This window comes from Sphaeroforma arctica, assembly GCF_001186125.1.
Source record: "Sphaeroforma arctica JP610 unplaced genomic scaffold supercont1.115, whole genome shotgun sequence".
Lineage (NCBI taxonomy): Eukaryota > Ichthyosporea > Ichthyophonida > Sphaeroforma > Sphaeroforma arctica.
Genome location: NW_014040443.1, coordinates 107,037 through 124,471, shown reverse-complemented (window position 1 = coordinate 124,471; position 17,435 = coordinate 107,037). Strand labels below are relative to the sequence as shown.

Genomic DNA, 17,435 nt, shown 5'->3' with positions numbered 1-17,435 from the left:
TCCTTACACAAGCTACCACTGCTAAATCCTAACTGACTAAATTGTATTTTAGTTTAATATAGTTTGAAACCTAGTAATTTCCATCGAAGTTTACATCAGTTTGGAAGTGGTTCTGATAAGGTTTCCAATCAGCTAGTTGAAAACCAGTCTATTTATAACATGCATTATGTATTCTGAAATATACTACATCTATATATAGTATACTTGTCTCAACCTTACGCAAGGAGTACCAACTCTAATCCAAAACCGTCTCGAAACCGTCTGCACATAACAAAATAAGTATCGTATATATTTGAGACTATTAGGATTCATGTTAGTGCAGCGTTGATAAACTATAAGATTTGAGAGCACGCGCGTATGATGGATCACTACACAGTCAACCGTATAACGAAAAGGTTCTTACCATCAACCATCAAAGGTTGCTTAGTAGGACATAATGCAGATAAGTTTGATATACCAGTACTCATTAGTAAGTGCTGCAGCGAAGAGACCTTCTCCAATACAGGCTGGCCAGCCTGGTTGAATTGTTATTTAGACGCAGTGAAAGTCGCTAGAGCCTTACCTGCACTGAGAGACAAAAACACAGGTGTAGTTATGTTTGGCCGTAGTCTTGCATCACTACATAGAGCCTTTACCGGTGAAGCGATTGAAGATGCCCATAATGCAGTAGCAGATGTGAAAGCCCCTTGTGAGAGTTATGTAAAGTTTAGCCAAGCTTCCTTCGTGTGACATATATAGTTCGATAGGACCATTGCAGAAGCTTATGCTTCGTATCAAATTTATAAGGGATATTAAGTGTCTAGGCTATGTCAATTCTAGTGAAGAAGAGTTTAGCAAATCAATATCGGACTCAGATTCAATAGAAGAAAATATTTTGCCTAAAGTTGTACCCCAAGTGGAGTTATGCGTTGGGAGATACGTGAAAGAAATGAGTCTACGAAACCACTATTCACAGGTCCAGTAACAGGTGTGCTGATGGGTCACGACATATCATCCCGTCGGACACAGGCATCTCTAGCTAGAGAATTCTTAACACCTGCTTCTGTGTATATATATTTTCACGAGAACATTGAACCACTAATACTCAAGTACACTAGCGTATACGGAAGAAACTATAAGGAGCCATGGAAAGAGTTAGAGAGCGACGAATATAGAAGATTCATTGCTTTGATGATCGCCTTCGGTATAATCAAACGTGAATCAAATGCATCTGTCTTGGAACAGACAAAAAGTCTAACAGAAGAGATTTTCCCAGATGCAAGGCGCTTCTAGGACATCCAACGATTCCTGAACACTTGTGACAATAGTGAAGGGCCACAGAGGGGTGATGCAAGTTATTGTGCCGATCGAAAGTGTTAGAGGTGTATGATATTATGAATAATACATTCCAGAGGTGATATAGTCCATGACAAGCATTGTCCATGAACGAGTTTAGTGTGCAAGCCGAACATCGCATATCTTTAGGTCTGTAGCAGTCACTGAAACACTAACCCGGCCGTGATAAGTTTGGGTGCAAGTTGTACGCAATATGCGAAGGCAAAGACTGAATATCTCCTGTCAAGTATAATAGCATAAAGTAACACGCATGTAGATTTAGAATTTTCATATTTTCTGAAGACAGAAGCAATTGTGTTACGATATAACCATACTTCAACAAGAATCATCCTCAGTTATGCATGCTGACTATACCAAAGTAAGGTTTGCACTATATAGGCACAAGTCAATGGCGTAGGAAATGAATGCAACAGACGTCTTTTTAAAATTGGGACAAAATGGCAAAACATTCCGCAGTGCATATATATAGTCCCATGGGATTATATTTTGACATGTGGCATGACAATAAGGTATTCGCTCTAGTATTATCATTCCAAGGAAGTGAAAATAACTCTCGTAAGTGCACACCAACCTGTGAGTCGGCCTACCGATATTGGATAATACTATAAAAGTCATTTGGATGGAGTGGATAACTTCGACAAAAGAAAAGGGTAATACAACGGTGTTGGTTTCAAACAAAGCCGCAGAAATTGGCTGCCCACCTGATTGATTTAATGATTGAGAACTCAGCAAAAACTTGTCGCCATGAGGGTTTAGAGAATCTCTAGTTGATTCTCCCGGGCGTGATATCTTGAGTAAGCATATTGATACGATTCTCTTCAGTGAAGGCCATGTATATGTTGGGTACAACTTGACGGTCTGGAATCCCAAGAAGAAGTGTAAGGAAACTGTACGAGGACGTTGTCACGTATTACTCTAGATCAAAGAAAGATACAAAGTATTCCAAGTAGTGTGGTCACGTAGAATGCCATATGTACTTCTGTTCCATCGAGTGCTTTCAAGAACATCATTTGGATCCGGCTCAACAAACGACGACGGCGCTCTGACAAACCATTGGAATAGCTTTAGCTGTATATCAATAAAGGTGCAATATATGGACTCACACAAGCATTGTATCATGTTTGGATATACCTTAATTGCTGTGTGCGTTATAGAAAGTATCATCAAAATAGTACTATTTTTGGGGGGTCGAATCCAAAAAATCGACCTGAGCGTGCTCAGACTTGTTTGACGAAATCCCCTCAAAGTAGGTTTCTTGAAGAAAAAAAACTGTCAGGTAATCCATTATGATTGATTTCTAACACATCGGTTGTCTAGTACCGGCAGCTGCTTCGAATGGATTATACCAAAAGACTCTGGCCTTAAACTGACTCAAATGGATTGAAATAAAAGACCCGTGCTTTAAACTGATTCGAATGGATTGTACCAGAAGACCCCGGTCTTGTGCAGAGGTACGGACGAGGACTTTCTCACACGCTTTGAGGCCAATGTTGTCTCGGCAGTAGAAGACGAGCGTACAGAACAACCACGACGACTGCGTGACTCCAAATTTATTAAAGACGTGTCTTTTCCGGATGGATTTAAAAGCCACCATAGCACGCTACCTTCGTGGTACGATAGATATGAGTTCGCGATGCAGAAGGAGCTACTGAGATTGAAAACTTAGTATAAGAACATCACCTACGCGCTGAAGTAAATTTCAACTACAGTCCCAACAACAGAAAGGCAAAATCAGGCGCTACAGGGGGTTTAAGCAGAGCTTCTGGAGGATATCTGTTTGATACTATAGCTCAGACATATACAAGTGAACCATGAAAGTGAACCAGCCGCCCATTCGGGACACCAAATTTAGAATGGAAACGCTTACCAAGTACGCATACCAACCTCAACTTCAGAAGCTCTTCATGTCTGCTAGAAAAAAGCGGCACGAACTGTCAGTGGTGAGAGTGAGCACATACCGAAAGGCGAAAGAGGAAAATGGTGGGAGAGCAAACGCCTGAGCCACTTCAACTAAGGGTACGATCTAAACTCCCAGTATGGTGGGAAAGATATTTTGGATACGATTCGCTATGGGGGTCGGTCGAAATGGGGACCGACGGAGCCTACGCCGCCAAGCACAGCAGGCCGATGGATATCAATACTAGAGGTAACGTAAGAGATCAAAACGGCCGAATTGATCATATTGACAATAACTGATGCAATTCGAAAATTACAGGAGGCGGAGGCATACATGGTATACAATGCATTCATGGGTCCAAAGACATTCAATCAATGAACATGCTTATGACAAGGTACTTTAACGATAGGAGAGGGATCAGATGATGTCAGTAGCCTTCTCGGACGGCTTCTATTCGTTGTGATTTGCCGAGCCCAAGCTAACTCAACGGGCTGATGTTGTGTCCCTTCACGCATCCAATGGTGGCAATTTTTAGGGAAGTTACTTTCACTTACTAATGAACACAATTTGAAGAACATATCGGATCGCTCAACTACGGATAATGCTCTATATGGATGATCTGTTACTTTCGGCGGTCTATACGAAAGTATGAAACATTGGCAGTTTGTGAACGAAAAAGTAGGTTGTTTGAGATTGCGACTCGCGTAGAAAAGAAGACAACGATTGTTTCAAGAAACAATACTGACACATCTAGGTATAGTACTGAGTTTAGAGCCGAATCGAATATAGATGACAGCTGCCTCTGGCAGAAGGTTTGCCACCTGTCCGGGTTTTTTACAGCACCGCATTTGCAACCAGGGACAAATACCACTTTGATTTTGGCAGTCCTATCGGGTGTGTCTGCAGTGAGTAATATTCGTAATTCAAATTTGAAACCGTCATCGTCGAGATTTAGATGATGACGATCCGATACAATGAGAAGGTACGTGTGCCAGAAGCAACCTTCCGCAAGATGGAAAATGTTAAAACCTTTCTGACGGAAGTTGACAGTCGAGTGATTTGGTTGGCAGAACCAGAGTGAGATCTGACAGTAGATGTGTCCAAAATCGGGTATAGAGTGATACTTCACTTCCGACAGAGCAACAAGACACATACATTCGCGGAACTATGGACGAAGGGATAATAAAATGGCCAATATAGGTTCTGGAACTAGGAACACTCGTTCAGGCTCTTTTGTTCTTTCACAAGAAGAGGTTTGTTTCGAGTACGTCGGCACTGATGACGTTAACGGATTTCAGTCAATCTCACGGCAAACAAGTTGAGCCGAGCAGGTCATCTACTGTGGTTCACCTGAACAGTGCAAACAAAGCCTTCTAAATTCTATTAAGACTGGACACTGTCGACACCATCGAGCTAGGACGATCCATTTAGAAAGACTACAGGTCTCAGGCCAGATTTTACAGCAAGAAACCAACTTCCATTCATCAGAGTTAGCTCACTCCCGAGAGCTAAGTCATCAGAGTTAGCTCACTCCCGAGAGCTAATCAAGCTGCTTAAACTACTCCCAAGAGTTGAATTATTACTTAACCGACTTCCGAGAACAGATTAAGTTTCTCAACCGATTCCCAAAAGTGGATTAAGCCTGTCAACCGCAACATTCTAAAAATACCTGCGGTTTTATGTGAGTCACAACCTATGCGGAAAGGCATCATGTGATCAGCGTGGGATTTAGCTGCAGAGAAGTTGAAATAGAATAGCATCGAAGTGTTAAAGTGTTCTACATAAAGTTTCTCATACTGACCGTATGAGTTTTTACCCTGGCCAGCCCAAGCGGCTGAACACTAGCACAAACACCTTAGGTATAAAGCGAAAGGTGAGGTCAGAAACAAATACATACATTTGCACTTTATTTGAAGTCTACTACATTACAATCTAACTCTATTCCATGCAGAATATAACGCAAATCTGGTCCATCATGGAGACCCAGTATGCTTTCACAAACAGTGGGACCAGATATGACCTTTGATAAACCCACTGGAAACACTGGTGAGGAAAATGTTGGCGAAACTAGACGCGCAGTTGGCACCAGCCGTATCGATTGTGCCACTATGGAGCCGAGCTGTGAGGTGGAGCAATATGATGCAACTCGTGGTGCGAATGTAAGCCTTACCCATGGGATCAGTGCACTTCCTGAAGGCAATTGCTCAGGAGCTGCTCTGTCAATCGACACCATGGAGATTCGTAGCAGTACAGTACGATACTTGTATTTTCTCGGTGGACACTTCCAATATGTGTATCTGCACGATACCACCTCGTTTTGGGGAAGGAACTACAATAGAGGAGTTCATCGTTTCCAGAATTTTCGGTTCAATCAGAAGCAGGAGCCGAACCAGCCACCACAAACACAAAATGATCTTATATATTTCGTGGTGAAATACTGGGAGAATGAAGTCACTTTGTCCGAATGGCATACGTCAAATACGGCACGATCTGCTATCAACAAGTGGTGCTGGGTGTGCTGGGTGATGTCGTACCTGTTTTAGCAGTCGAACACTGGGATGCCAGAACACGTGGTTTCAAATTGAAAGAAGTGCAGAGAGGTGCGTGAATAGTTTTGAATAGTTATATATTAATGAATTGATACCCCCTTACGTCAATCTATCGCCCTCATTTCTAAACACTACGACAGGTACTTCAATACATATGTGAGAAGAACAGATGGAACAGAGAGGAGCGGAAGGCTCGGGAGTAGAACAGATTGTGTGAAGGACGTTCTGCTTCCTTGTTTTTGTATCTAGTGTATATAAAACAAGAAACAAGTTAGTTTTTTATTCATGAGAGGTTGTTCGATTATCTGCGGCGGAGAACTGCTAAAGAGCTGTTGTCGAGTCGCCCATAATAAGCACGAGTGCTTTGAAGGGATAACAGTTTTTTATGCCAAAATTGGAGTAGACATCGTATGATCGCTCAAAGTTGGAATACTGCAATTGTCCTCGTGTTCTCATTTACTGACCATCTCCAGAATAGTGTCCGGGTGTTTATGATCTTAAGATTCCGGTGCCGCCCCCCTTCAAACTTCGAACCATCAGTTGTTTTAGTGCTATAATTCTCGTATGGGGTGTGATTCTCAAAGGCATGTATTAATTTCGACAACTCCTTGGAAGCAGCCTGCGAAAGATGCTGTGTCCCCGTGTTGTTTGTGTTTGTGATGTCTGTGGTGGAATTTTTCTCTGCAGACACAAGTCCGCTAAATATGGCCGAGATGTGGGGACCACGATAAAAGTGGCTCATTTTACTAGACCTAGGCAGCTCTGCCACACTTTAAGACCGATCTATCTATGTTTCCCCAGGAGACGGTACGGAATTTGATCCGAGTTATTGTCAATCTGCGGCTGAACGCTATAGTGAGTCGGTATGTTCCTAATACTAGATGGATGTACACTCCCAAGTGTTTGATCTGGTTTATATACTGAATGTTCATCATATTTGCGCTTCTCCGGCTCTACTCGCAGCCCCAGTCAGTTGACTAGGATTTTACTACGGTTTCGATGAACTCGTAATACCGAAAAGTATCTTCGGCATTGTTAGAATGCAATGTAGTAGACTTTAAATAAAGTACAAATGTATATATTTATTTCTGGCCCTACCTTGGGTTTTATACTTAGGGTTAGGGTGTTTGTGCTAGTATTCAACCGCTTGGATGGTCCAGGGTAAAATCTTATATGGCCAGTATGAGAAACCTTCTGCAGAACACTTTTAACACTTCGATACTATTCTATTTCGACTTCTCTGCTACTTAATCTCACTCTGAACATACAATGCTTTGATTCACATAGGGGCACAACAACCATTTTTTACATTTGTGCGGTTAACAATCTTACTCAAGTTAAGGGAGTCGGTCAAGTAGATAAACCAAATCTCGGGAGTGAGTTAATAAGCTTGATTAGCTCCCGGAAGTGAGCTAACTCTAATGATTCTTATGAGTAATAGAGTTTTTGTGCTGTAAAACTGGTAATCTCTTAGAGTTTTTTAAGGGCAGCTACGTTGACATATTCCAATCCAATCTGATGCAATGGCTCGTATTCATTCTAGGTGATGCATTCACACGGTATATATCTGTACTTGTATACTCAATTATACTATTTTGATATCGAGTGTTTAACGATCGTGTTTGTGCTTCAAAACTGGTAATCTCTTAGATTTTTTTAAGGGCAGCTACGTTGACATAATTTAATTCAATCTGATGCAATGATTCGTACTCATTCTAGGTGATGCATTCACACGGATATATCTGTCCTTGTATACTCAATTATACTATATTAATATCGAGTGTTTAACCATCGCGTTTTGTCTCTATTGATAGCGATTTTTCTATGAGAGGGAGATGTCTTGTTCGGTTACACACATATAACTTCGCGACCTCACCAAACACACACATATTCACTGCGCACGTGCACTCGTTTTAAATAGACAAAAAGCACGGATCAGGGCACAAACCTGGCCCCTTGCCTAATATATCTATTACTACCATGGTCACGCCCTCAAACTCGGGTATCGATGACCTGTTCGGTTTACTCTCAGACTCATATACAGAAACTACTAGCTTTAACCCGGCATCTCCCAATATCATAACAACTCCTGCCCCTACATAAGCCTTTGCAGCTGAAATCCCTAATGTAAACACTCATTAGATCCTCCACCAACCCGGTGCTGGACACATAACCATCAACCGTTATCCCACTACAATGACATATGATGAATATAATCGTAGAAATGATGGACAACGTAGGCGAGCACTAAAACTAAAAATGATAGCACCCAAAGACAACGTTATTTTAACATATACTCATCCACCGTCGGTTGCCACTGAGAGATGATTATCAAAAGATATTCAGACACGTAACGTCACAATTGATTTCCAGCCTACTATTTATATTTACAGCAACAGATAATAACTAAATACTAGGTTTTGCGTGAAACAGTTAATGACTTCCGAAAGGTGAATCTCTTACTGAAACGATGATACGAAAATTCACAACGTTGGAGGGGAAATAGTAAAAGTTTTCATTCTCAATACCACCAGAAAAAAAAGAGTCTATCCTTGTTTCATTTATACGCCCACTCGCAAAATGGTGGGCATCATTCATCCAGCCGATACAGTGTAAATTGATACAACTTTCTTATATCAGGAACCATCACGTTTGGAAAACCCTCGTGGATATATATACACTACTTGTTGAAATAGGTTCACTACGTATATCTGTTGCTCCGGGATCCAATTTACAAGCAACAACAGCATTTGCCCGTGTACATCCAAAATTCAAAAGATTGCAAATCGTATATTGGAGAAGATTTGAAACGCAAGGCAGTCATCATCCTTAATACACGTTTATGGCCCAGTTGAATGATTCCATGTCGATCTGTAGGGTTCGATGCCACCAGGCTTTGGTAACGAACACATCATGGACATTGAATATGTGATAGTACAAGATATGGTATCAAATTCGCATCATAAGCAGACGAATATATCTAACCGCCTTAAATCACTGTGACAGTTTAAGTACCAGCCCTCTGTAACTCTCACACGATGATAGCTAACATCGACAGAGCATTCCAGAGTGCTGCAACACGTGGCCATGTTGTTCGACCGTAATATACATACTCCATAACTCAACGGCAACGGCAATGTTGAAAAAGTACATGACAACACCATCACACGAGCACTGATTGCTGACGTGAACAGTCCGGGCTGATATTATTCGCAACAAAAATCTCGCCAAAGACGAACGATTGAACTTACCATCTCACAAATGACATCAACAACAAGTCACACGTTACGAACGAGCACACGATTACATTGTAGCATTTTATTTCAAGGTAAGCTTAGCTAAACAAATATTTGTTTTTGATAAATGATGCTCGTCTTGGACTTGTCCATCACTGCACTCAAAATACATGAGACATATGAAAAATCTTTGCCACATAGCAGATACGAAACTCACGCAACGTATAACTTTCTGGAATCAGCGTCTTTAATGAAGTTTTGACGGCAAACGAGCAACAATCTATGATACGTCTTCCTTCGTTGACATTCCAGAAGACTGGCGTACAACAAGCAGCTCTACAATAACAATTATTGCACATGCTCCTAAAACACCGCCTAATGTTGGCATCGAGCCACGCCCGTCGTTTCAAAGTTGGATCAAACACCCTATATACACGTAACCAGTGAATGCACTGATAAACGGATCAAATTCATTTCCCACACCACCACATATATCTTCAGCACATGTTTTAGAACGATCTATCATCTCTGCGCGTCAGAGTCTGCAGCAACCAGATGGCAGTAAATCAGCAATCTCTCAAGGTACACCAGCAGCCACATTTTCGATTCTACTCAACTCAAATTTGCTGAGTATATGACAACAAGACGAGCCAAACGCCAAAATCAAGACGTATCACTCAACGGTACACTTCGAGAGATTTCACGCGCCAATAATTTTTCGACACTCGCACATATCAACTCTCCCCAATTTACAACATCGAACGCATTAAACTATCTCATCAAGTGATGATGTGAATGATGACATACAAGACAATGTATGACGCACGAACAGCACCTAATCTAACAGCCTTCGCTCCGAGGTCAGATACAACTTTTCACTCCACTTCTACTGCGCGCATAATTAGATCACCCTCTCCGTCACTCACACTCTTAGAAACGTCCGTACTACTTGAATACATACTTGAGTCCGCACTACTTTCCTCGTGTTGTAGTACAAACTCAGAAAACACCTGAATGGCCACACGGCAGGCAGTTAATCTCAAACACCCCCTGCAGACATTGTTCATATATCTATGTTCACTTTAAATAATATCTCATTCGCAAACATGGTTGTACCTCCTGGTGACCAGCAGGAAGTAGGAGAATCCTACTGGGAAATATACACATTAACATCAACCACACTACACATTCGAAAGCTTATCTTTACTCTAAATTAGATAAAGCAGTACACATGCACCCACCCCACCTATCAAGGTGTTTAGGAACGAGACCAATTTCCTCCAAATACTGTGCCAAAACTCAAGTATATCGACATCTCTAGAATATGAATTGCCGCTCATGTTACCAAACTTTACTTTACACAATCCGACGCTGATGAAAGCATCTGGTGCCACAAAGCTATTAAAATCGTAAACCTTCTATATGAGGATGACGCAGTACGGTTGGCAGTGGGAAAATCAGGCAAAAGTAAATGACTTCTCATGGAATTAAAAAACAACAACAACTCTTAAACATTCGAAATCACACACACGTCACTATAGACCAACGTCTTTATATGAACAATATACCCCATACACTTACGCTCTCCGGTCAGTCGTCAAACAAAAATCATGGAACACCAATCTACCTAGCAGATTCTACCAGCACACCGTATATTGGCAAAAAGTAATATTAACTTCTCGGTACTTAAGGTTTCGCAATTAACAATAAGCGAGTTGACATTGCCACCACAATAAATCAACTTGCAGCATTTGCTACAGCAACATTATAAGACCATGCTGAAGTACTAGACCACATACTGCTCTACCTTTATGACACTATTCAATACAATCTTACATACCGTCAGGAAACGCACAATCGAACAGTAGATTTCGCCATAGCTATTTACACAGATAGTGACTAGGCTGGTGATCCTGACTGCCGGCGTATCAGTTTCAACGACATTCCATGAACATATAGCAGTATTTGAAACAATATGAATGTTGCATGGAAACAAAATATTGCGCTCGCACTAGGTTACATATAATCACTTCCTGCCATATTACACTGTGACAAACTAAGTGCTATAGAAATAGCATAATGCACGGGCACTCCTAAAAGACTAGTCCACTTAGACATACACGCACACTACATTCGCGATTGTGTGCACACGAAAATGGCCAATATAGACTATATCGCCGCACCCAACAGTCCTGCAGATCTATTAACAAAGGGCTGCATGTTAAAAATTATTCTTTCTCTTCGTTTTGTTTTTCGCTTCAAGAGAGGTTTCACACCCCATCAAGTCTCAAGTATGATCTTTATAGTTGAAACTCGAAACAAAGTTTAAGCCATTTTAAAGCATAATTTTGCTCAGCGACCAGCTTATCTACTCACAGCAATCAAAATAGTAGTGTACATGTGACCCACAAACAACTCTTTTATACTTATATTTGAATTTCATGGATCATATTCAACATTAGAGTTTTTTCAGTTGGCTATGCATAAATAATCTACTATTTTGTGAATAAAGGGTTCTCGTTTCATTACCAAGACCGTCTGGCTGACTGCTCGTGTCTATGAGGAATGGGGCCCGAGAGCAGTTGCCGGTTGAGGTTGCTCTGATTGCTTTATTTTGTTTCGTTTTGTTTGTGGTTTATATGTACTTCATATCACTTTATTTACAGCAGTACATACATACATTCAGGATGAACTATCAATTAATCGAATACGTTGGTAAGGTAAGCTATCCAAAAATATGTGATGAAGGTCGATTGGTAATTTTAGGAATACGTGGGTTTTCAAAGTACATATATAGGAAGTGAACCAATATAGGACAGTACGTCGGTATGATACCTAACGAATTAAAGGTATGCGGAGTAGGTTGATTTTTAATTTATAGGTACATATCGTCTATGGAGTAGATTTTAGGGAAGATACAGTAATTTAGACTCTGAGAGATGATATGCAACTTCCTCCATGCTCCGTTTGATGAGTATACTGGTTGGGTTGCCGTTCTAAAAGACAGAGGGTTAAAGGAGCAGGTAATTTGGACGAGTACGAAATAGGTCTTGCTACCTCTATGGAAATTATTAGTTGAGGTTTATGGTGTCCCTGCTATAGAACTGGAGGAGGGACGACCCAAGGAATAAGACGAGAGGAAGCGATCCGGTAGAATGGCAAGCAGGAGAGCTATATGATTCTGGAGTGGAGGGCGCGGATGGGCAACAGATGGCCGCATATTGTCGTTGAAGGGCCGGGCCTGAGATTTACAAAATTGTCCTCCGGAATCTAGACAGCGCTGAAATGGGGTATCTCGGGTAGATTCGTTGGGAAGAGGGAGGGAGTGTATGTGAGGCTGTGTGGCTAGCACATTGGTATTATGCATGAGTTACAGTATGGGGTTTGCAAAGGCTGCAAAGGATATGCCAGTTCGATCTGGTATACTGGGGGAGGGTAGGAGGCATCTGTTTGGGAGTGGATTGTTAATAAGCAGGTCTCTGAGAATTGATGTATAAAGTAACGAAAAATGTATATATACCAGGAACCTGGCTGACCAAGTCACCCTGAATCCTCTTTTTGGAAGCTGGAAGTATATGCGTTCTCTTGTATCTATTTAGAGCGCTCTTTAGCACTCGCAGGAAAGTATATCTTTACAAAAAGAGAAAAATACACTTGTACATCGGAACTTCATTAAATCATTTCGTCAGCGACTTCGCATCTCTCATTGTCACGAATTCTTTCCGTAATTGTTCAGACCTGAAACCATCTTTGGCCTCAAGTATATGACGCACACTTTTACACGCTTGTTTATGCATGCACTTGACTTGACTGAGTATCTCAACCAAACAATGGCTAGATCTGATTGACCTCATCTACATATAGGTAATTTATTATCGGATGGTTTAAATTTTAAAATATGGACCGTTGTTTCTGAGGACCGTATAATGAACGCCACGATACTGGGGCGCGCCACTGCACCTCAGTATTAGAGTCGGAACTAGCATCTATAATCCTGTAAAGCTCTTTAGCGAGAAATATACTGTCCGGTACATTGTCACCCTCGGAACAGAAGAGGATCTGGAATAAGAAAAAAAATTCAGCAAATCAGACATTCACACTTGGTCGAAAGGCGGTAGCAGAAATGGACAAACGAATTGTAATCGCACAAAAGAACCACAACCTGACCCTTCTTTTGTACGGATTCGAAGTATGTTTCACTTGCCCTCAACATGTATAAGTCCGCGTCGGCACGAATTTGCCTGTCTGCTACTCATTGCAGGTGCCGATTTTTACATACATACAAACATAATCGAAAGGATACCGAGTAGTTTGCATCCATACGATAAATGTTCCCCAAAATGAACACATACAAACATACAATTTATACACTTGCTCTCATGAGCATATAAAGAAATGATACAAGTAAATTCACTCGACGAATGCCGAGGTCGTGTACCATGCTTTCTGAAGCTACTTCGATCCTGCGCATCATTCCAATATTATCCGCAAATTAACTAACGGTAGAGGCAATTGAAGGTACACCTCGCCAAGCTAACACGGGATATGCAAATACGGCTTAAGGCTTGTGAGGTACACGAAGTCCGTAGGACCAGCGAAAAAAAACACCGATCATCACAAATTCGTGTACTTGTATCTCTCGCTCATCAACAACGACAATCCGAGATATGTGACAAATGTGAGCCGGTGTGTTCTGAGCTTTCACATCGCCACAACTTTCGGGATACGACGACTGCTCTCTAACCGCGTGGGGAAAACTACATATGTAACTTGAAAGGACATTACTCTAAATTGTACTTCACCACAGAGACATACATTTCTAGGGGTATCGTCGCCAGAAATGAGTATCGTCTTCACCTCGTATGAACAATACAGCACCTCATACAGCTTGATCGCGCTACCATACTAAGCATTTATAATTTGAGATCACACCAATTCTCAAGACCCCAATTTTACGTCTCTATCGCCCCCCCAGAGAAGCTGAAGATATCGTTTTTACCTCGCATGCGTTCTACAGCATATGTCTAATTACACCATCATATGATACACTCATGACTCGCAATCACATCACCGCTTGAGGGCCTCATTGTATATCTACCTCACCAAAAAGAACTACTAACGGCGTACTTTCACCTCGCCTGTGTGCTGCAGTAATCCGGCATAGCCTACATTTATACCACCACATAGTGCACATATGGCTCCCAATCACACAAAACCCTTGAAGTCCCATTGCGCGCCTCTCCCACTTACCAATGTTACTAAAGGTATCGTCTTCTCCTCACATGCGTCATAAAGCGACCTGGTCAAGCCACCTCCAGTCACACGTTGTTTCTCCAAACGGGCTCGCTCCTCAGCCATAAGATATGGGGCCGAACTGGATACAGGAGCCCACGGTTGCCACCCGAACTGGGCGAAGTTGTTGGTAATATCCTGGTGCTGATTTCCCACATATCTCAGAGACGCACTGCATAATGAAGGAAGTTCGGGACAGGAAGGCTAAGCCAACAGTACGAGAGACAGTAGTAGAGTCAAACACAAGAGTAATTTTTATATGATATTTGATAGGAACGCATTCAGGTTAAATAAAGGACAATCTTGATGGATCATCCCAATGTTAAGTACTACATACAAAACCCGAAGTAATAGATGCAGTAGAAAGCCACTAGCGCTCACTGAGCTTTCTACAGAGGACGCACCACCGCTTTGAGGCGTGGAGTGAATCGGTTGTGGTGGCACATAGATGTAGGGAGTATGCGCACTGATGTTGTTCGTGACAGTTCGCACGTGTGCAGCCTGCCAAATGCTTTGTGTGGTGGTAAGCCGATCAATTGGTCCACAGTACATATGCACTTTCTGTTGGCATATCGAGGATGCTTTACGCCGTACATAATCCCACCACATCTTCGAATGTCTACACAGCTGCACACGTTCTCTGCATACACCCCAAAGCTTACAACTAAACAACATCCGTCACTCTCAACCCAATACACAAACGTAATGTTCAAATCGCAAAAACAACACAGTCCCAATCACCCTCAATGAATATCTACATGTCTAGGTTGTACTAACAGGTTTAAATATGATGACAATAGGCCCACAACTGATCACACAGTAACACAGTACCAGCTATTTCACCAGAAATTTCAGTACTTGTTCAACACACCTATTTGCAAGCATGGTGTTGTCGCCACTGTTATTGGCGTCACTGCTAGTCAGGAGGACTACAGAGCCAAAGTTCGCCGCGGTTATCCATTCAGTCATTCTGTCGGCCAAGTGTCTTCGTTGAGACTGTGTCAGAAATGGTTTAACAATTGTGAGGATTGGGTTGTAAGAATACCGGAACAGGTCAATCAAGTTAGGCTTAGGTATACTGATACACGCGGGCCATAAGACTTGCTGGAGATAAAGCTTTATAGTATATTCAGGGGTTGGTAACTATCAGGGTAAGTTATCGTGACTTGAATGAAAAAGCGGGGCTTCTACATTTGTACACAACTCATTGATGTATATACATAGGACAATAACCAATACATTGGATGTTGCGACTTCAAGTCGCATATTAAATTAGGGAGATACACGTCGACCAAGTAAACAGGGTCGCCATCCATTGCCAGCATCAGTACGAAGAGAAGAACTCACAGAGATTACACCTAAATTCATTAACTCGTGCCCTCAAAAATTAAACTAGCTATCCGAAACATACCGCGAACACATATCAAACAACACACCTTGATAGCTGGAGATCTTTGTTGTATAATCGCCAATTGTTTCTCTTCGCACATGTACACTGTGAGTAAGAAGTTCGTAATAGTCAGCGTACAGAGTAAGCGGCAGTCGACAAATTAGTGCAGACGTGCGTGTTGGATTTTATATTGACTAGACAAGTTTTCCCACACTTTTGAATGAAATATGGTAAAACTTTGTAGCACCTCAAAACAGACTACCTCACAGCGCACCATACAATTGTATAATGCTAAACCAGGCCATCGATAATGCCAAACCAGGCCATAGATAATGCCAAACCAGGCCATAGATAATGCCAAACCAGGCCAACGATAACGCTAAACCAGGCCATCAATAATGCTAAACCAGGCCATCGATAATGCTAAACCAGGCCATCGATAATGCTAAACCAGGCCATCGGGAAAGTATATCGTGATCCAAGTGCAATGATATGAATAGCGGTGTTACTTACCATCCGCACTAGTCGTGGAGTTATGGCCACTTTCACTGTACGCGTCACATCCAAACACGGGTAGCAGCGCCCGATCGTGCAAGAACCCGACCCGTTTAGGGGCGAGGGTGCTAATTAATAGATCAACAGTTAATTGAGGTACATTGCCTATCGACACAGCCGGCTGCCAGTAAGATAGAAAGCACCATATTGAAAAGTAAGGTAAAATAATCTGGTTATAGATGGGAAAGAAACGATATACAATGCAGCCTAACGGAATCTTGAATATGGCTGTCAACACACATACAAGGGGAGCTCAATATAAATATAAATATATATATAGATATAGATATAATACATTAACATACACACACACACGCATACATACACCACACACACACACAGACACAAACACACAGACATACACACACATTTATATATATATATATATATATATATATATATATACGGATATATGGATTCATATAAATATACAAACACACATATTTATAAATATAAATAAAAATATAATATTTGTATACAGATTTACCAAAACATATAGTCACATACACAGACCACATTTATATATATATATATATTTATATATATGTATATACAAATATACATACATACATACATACATACATACATACATCCATATATATATATATATATATATATATACCTATGCACATACACACACACACACACATATATATATATGTATGCACATACACTGACACACACATACACACAGACAAACAAATATATATATACATATATATATTCATACACACACACACATATATATATATATACACATACCAATACATATACACACACAAACACACACACACACACACATATACATACATACTAATATATATATATATATATACATATATATATATATATATATATATATATACATACATACATATATATATATCCTTATATCCATACCAATACATACACACACACACACACACACGCACACACGCACACCCACGCACACGCACACGCACACATATATATGTATATTATAAAAACTACACATATATATCTATACTTACAAATACACACACACACACACACACACACATATATATATATATATATATACATATACATATATATATACACACACACATATATATATATATATACACACACATATATATATATACATATACATATGCATATATATGTATGTACATATACATGTATATATATATGTATAAATA

The 17,435-nt window shown here is 40.8% G+C and overlaps 2 protein-coding genes across 2 annotated transcripts in view; one reads left to right on the top strand and one right to left on the bottom strand.

Moving 5' to 3' along the window:
• Positions 1-5,220: 5,220 nt before the first annotated feature.
• SARC_02538 (hypothetical protein) lies at positions 5,221-5,775 on the top strand (the record flags this gene model as incomplete). The annotated part of the gene is made up of 1 exon (XM_014303706.1): positions 5,221-5,775. The coding sequence occupies one exon, from the start codon at positions 5,221-5,223 to the stop codon at positions 5,773-5,775; it is 555 nt and encodes a 184-aa protein (XP_014159181.1).
• Positions 5,776-14,222: 8,447 nt separating this feature from the next.
• Positions 14,223-17,435, bottom strand: part of SARC_02537 (hypothetical protein) — a gene marked incomplete at both ends in the record, with an annotated part of 5,335 nt that continues 2,122 nt past the window's right edge. Inside the window, 4 exons of the mRNA XM_014303705.1 lie at positions 14,223-14,481; positions 15,181-15,305; positions 15,746-15,804; positions 16,213-16,375. Of these exons, the coding sequence (XP_014159180.1) occupies positions 14,223-14,481; positions 15,181-15,305; positions 15,746-15,804; positions 16,213-16,375 (606 nt within the window). The remainder of the gene's footprint in view (positions 14,482-15,180; positions 15,306-15,745; positions 15,805-16,212; positions 16,376-17,435) is intronic.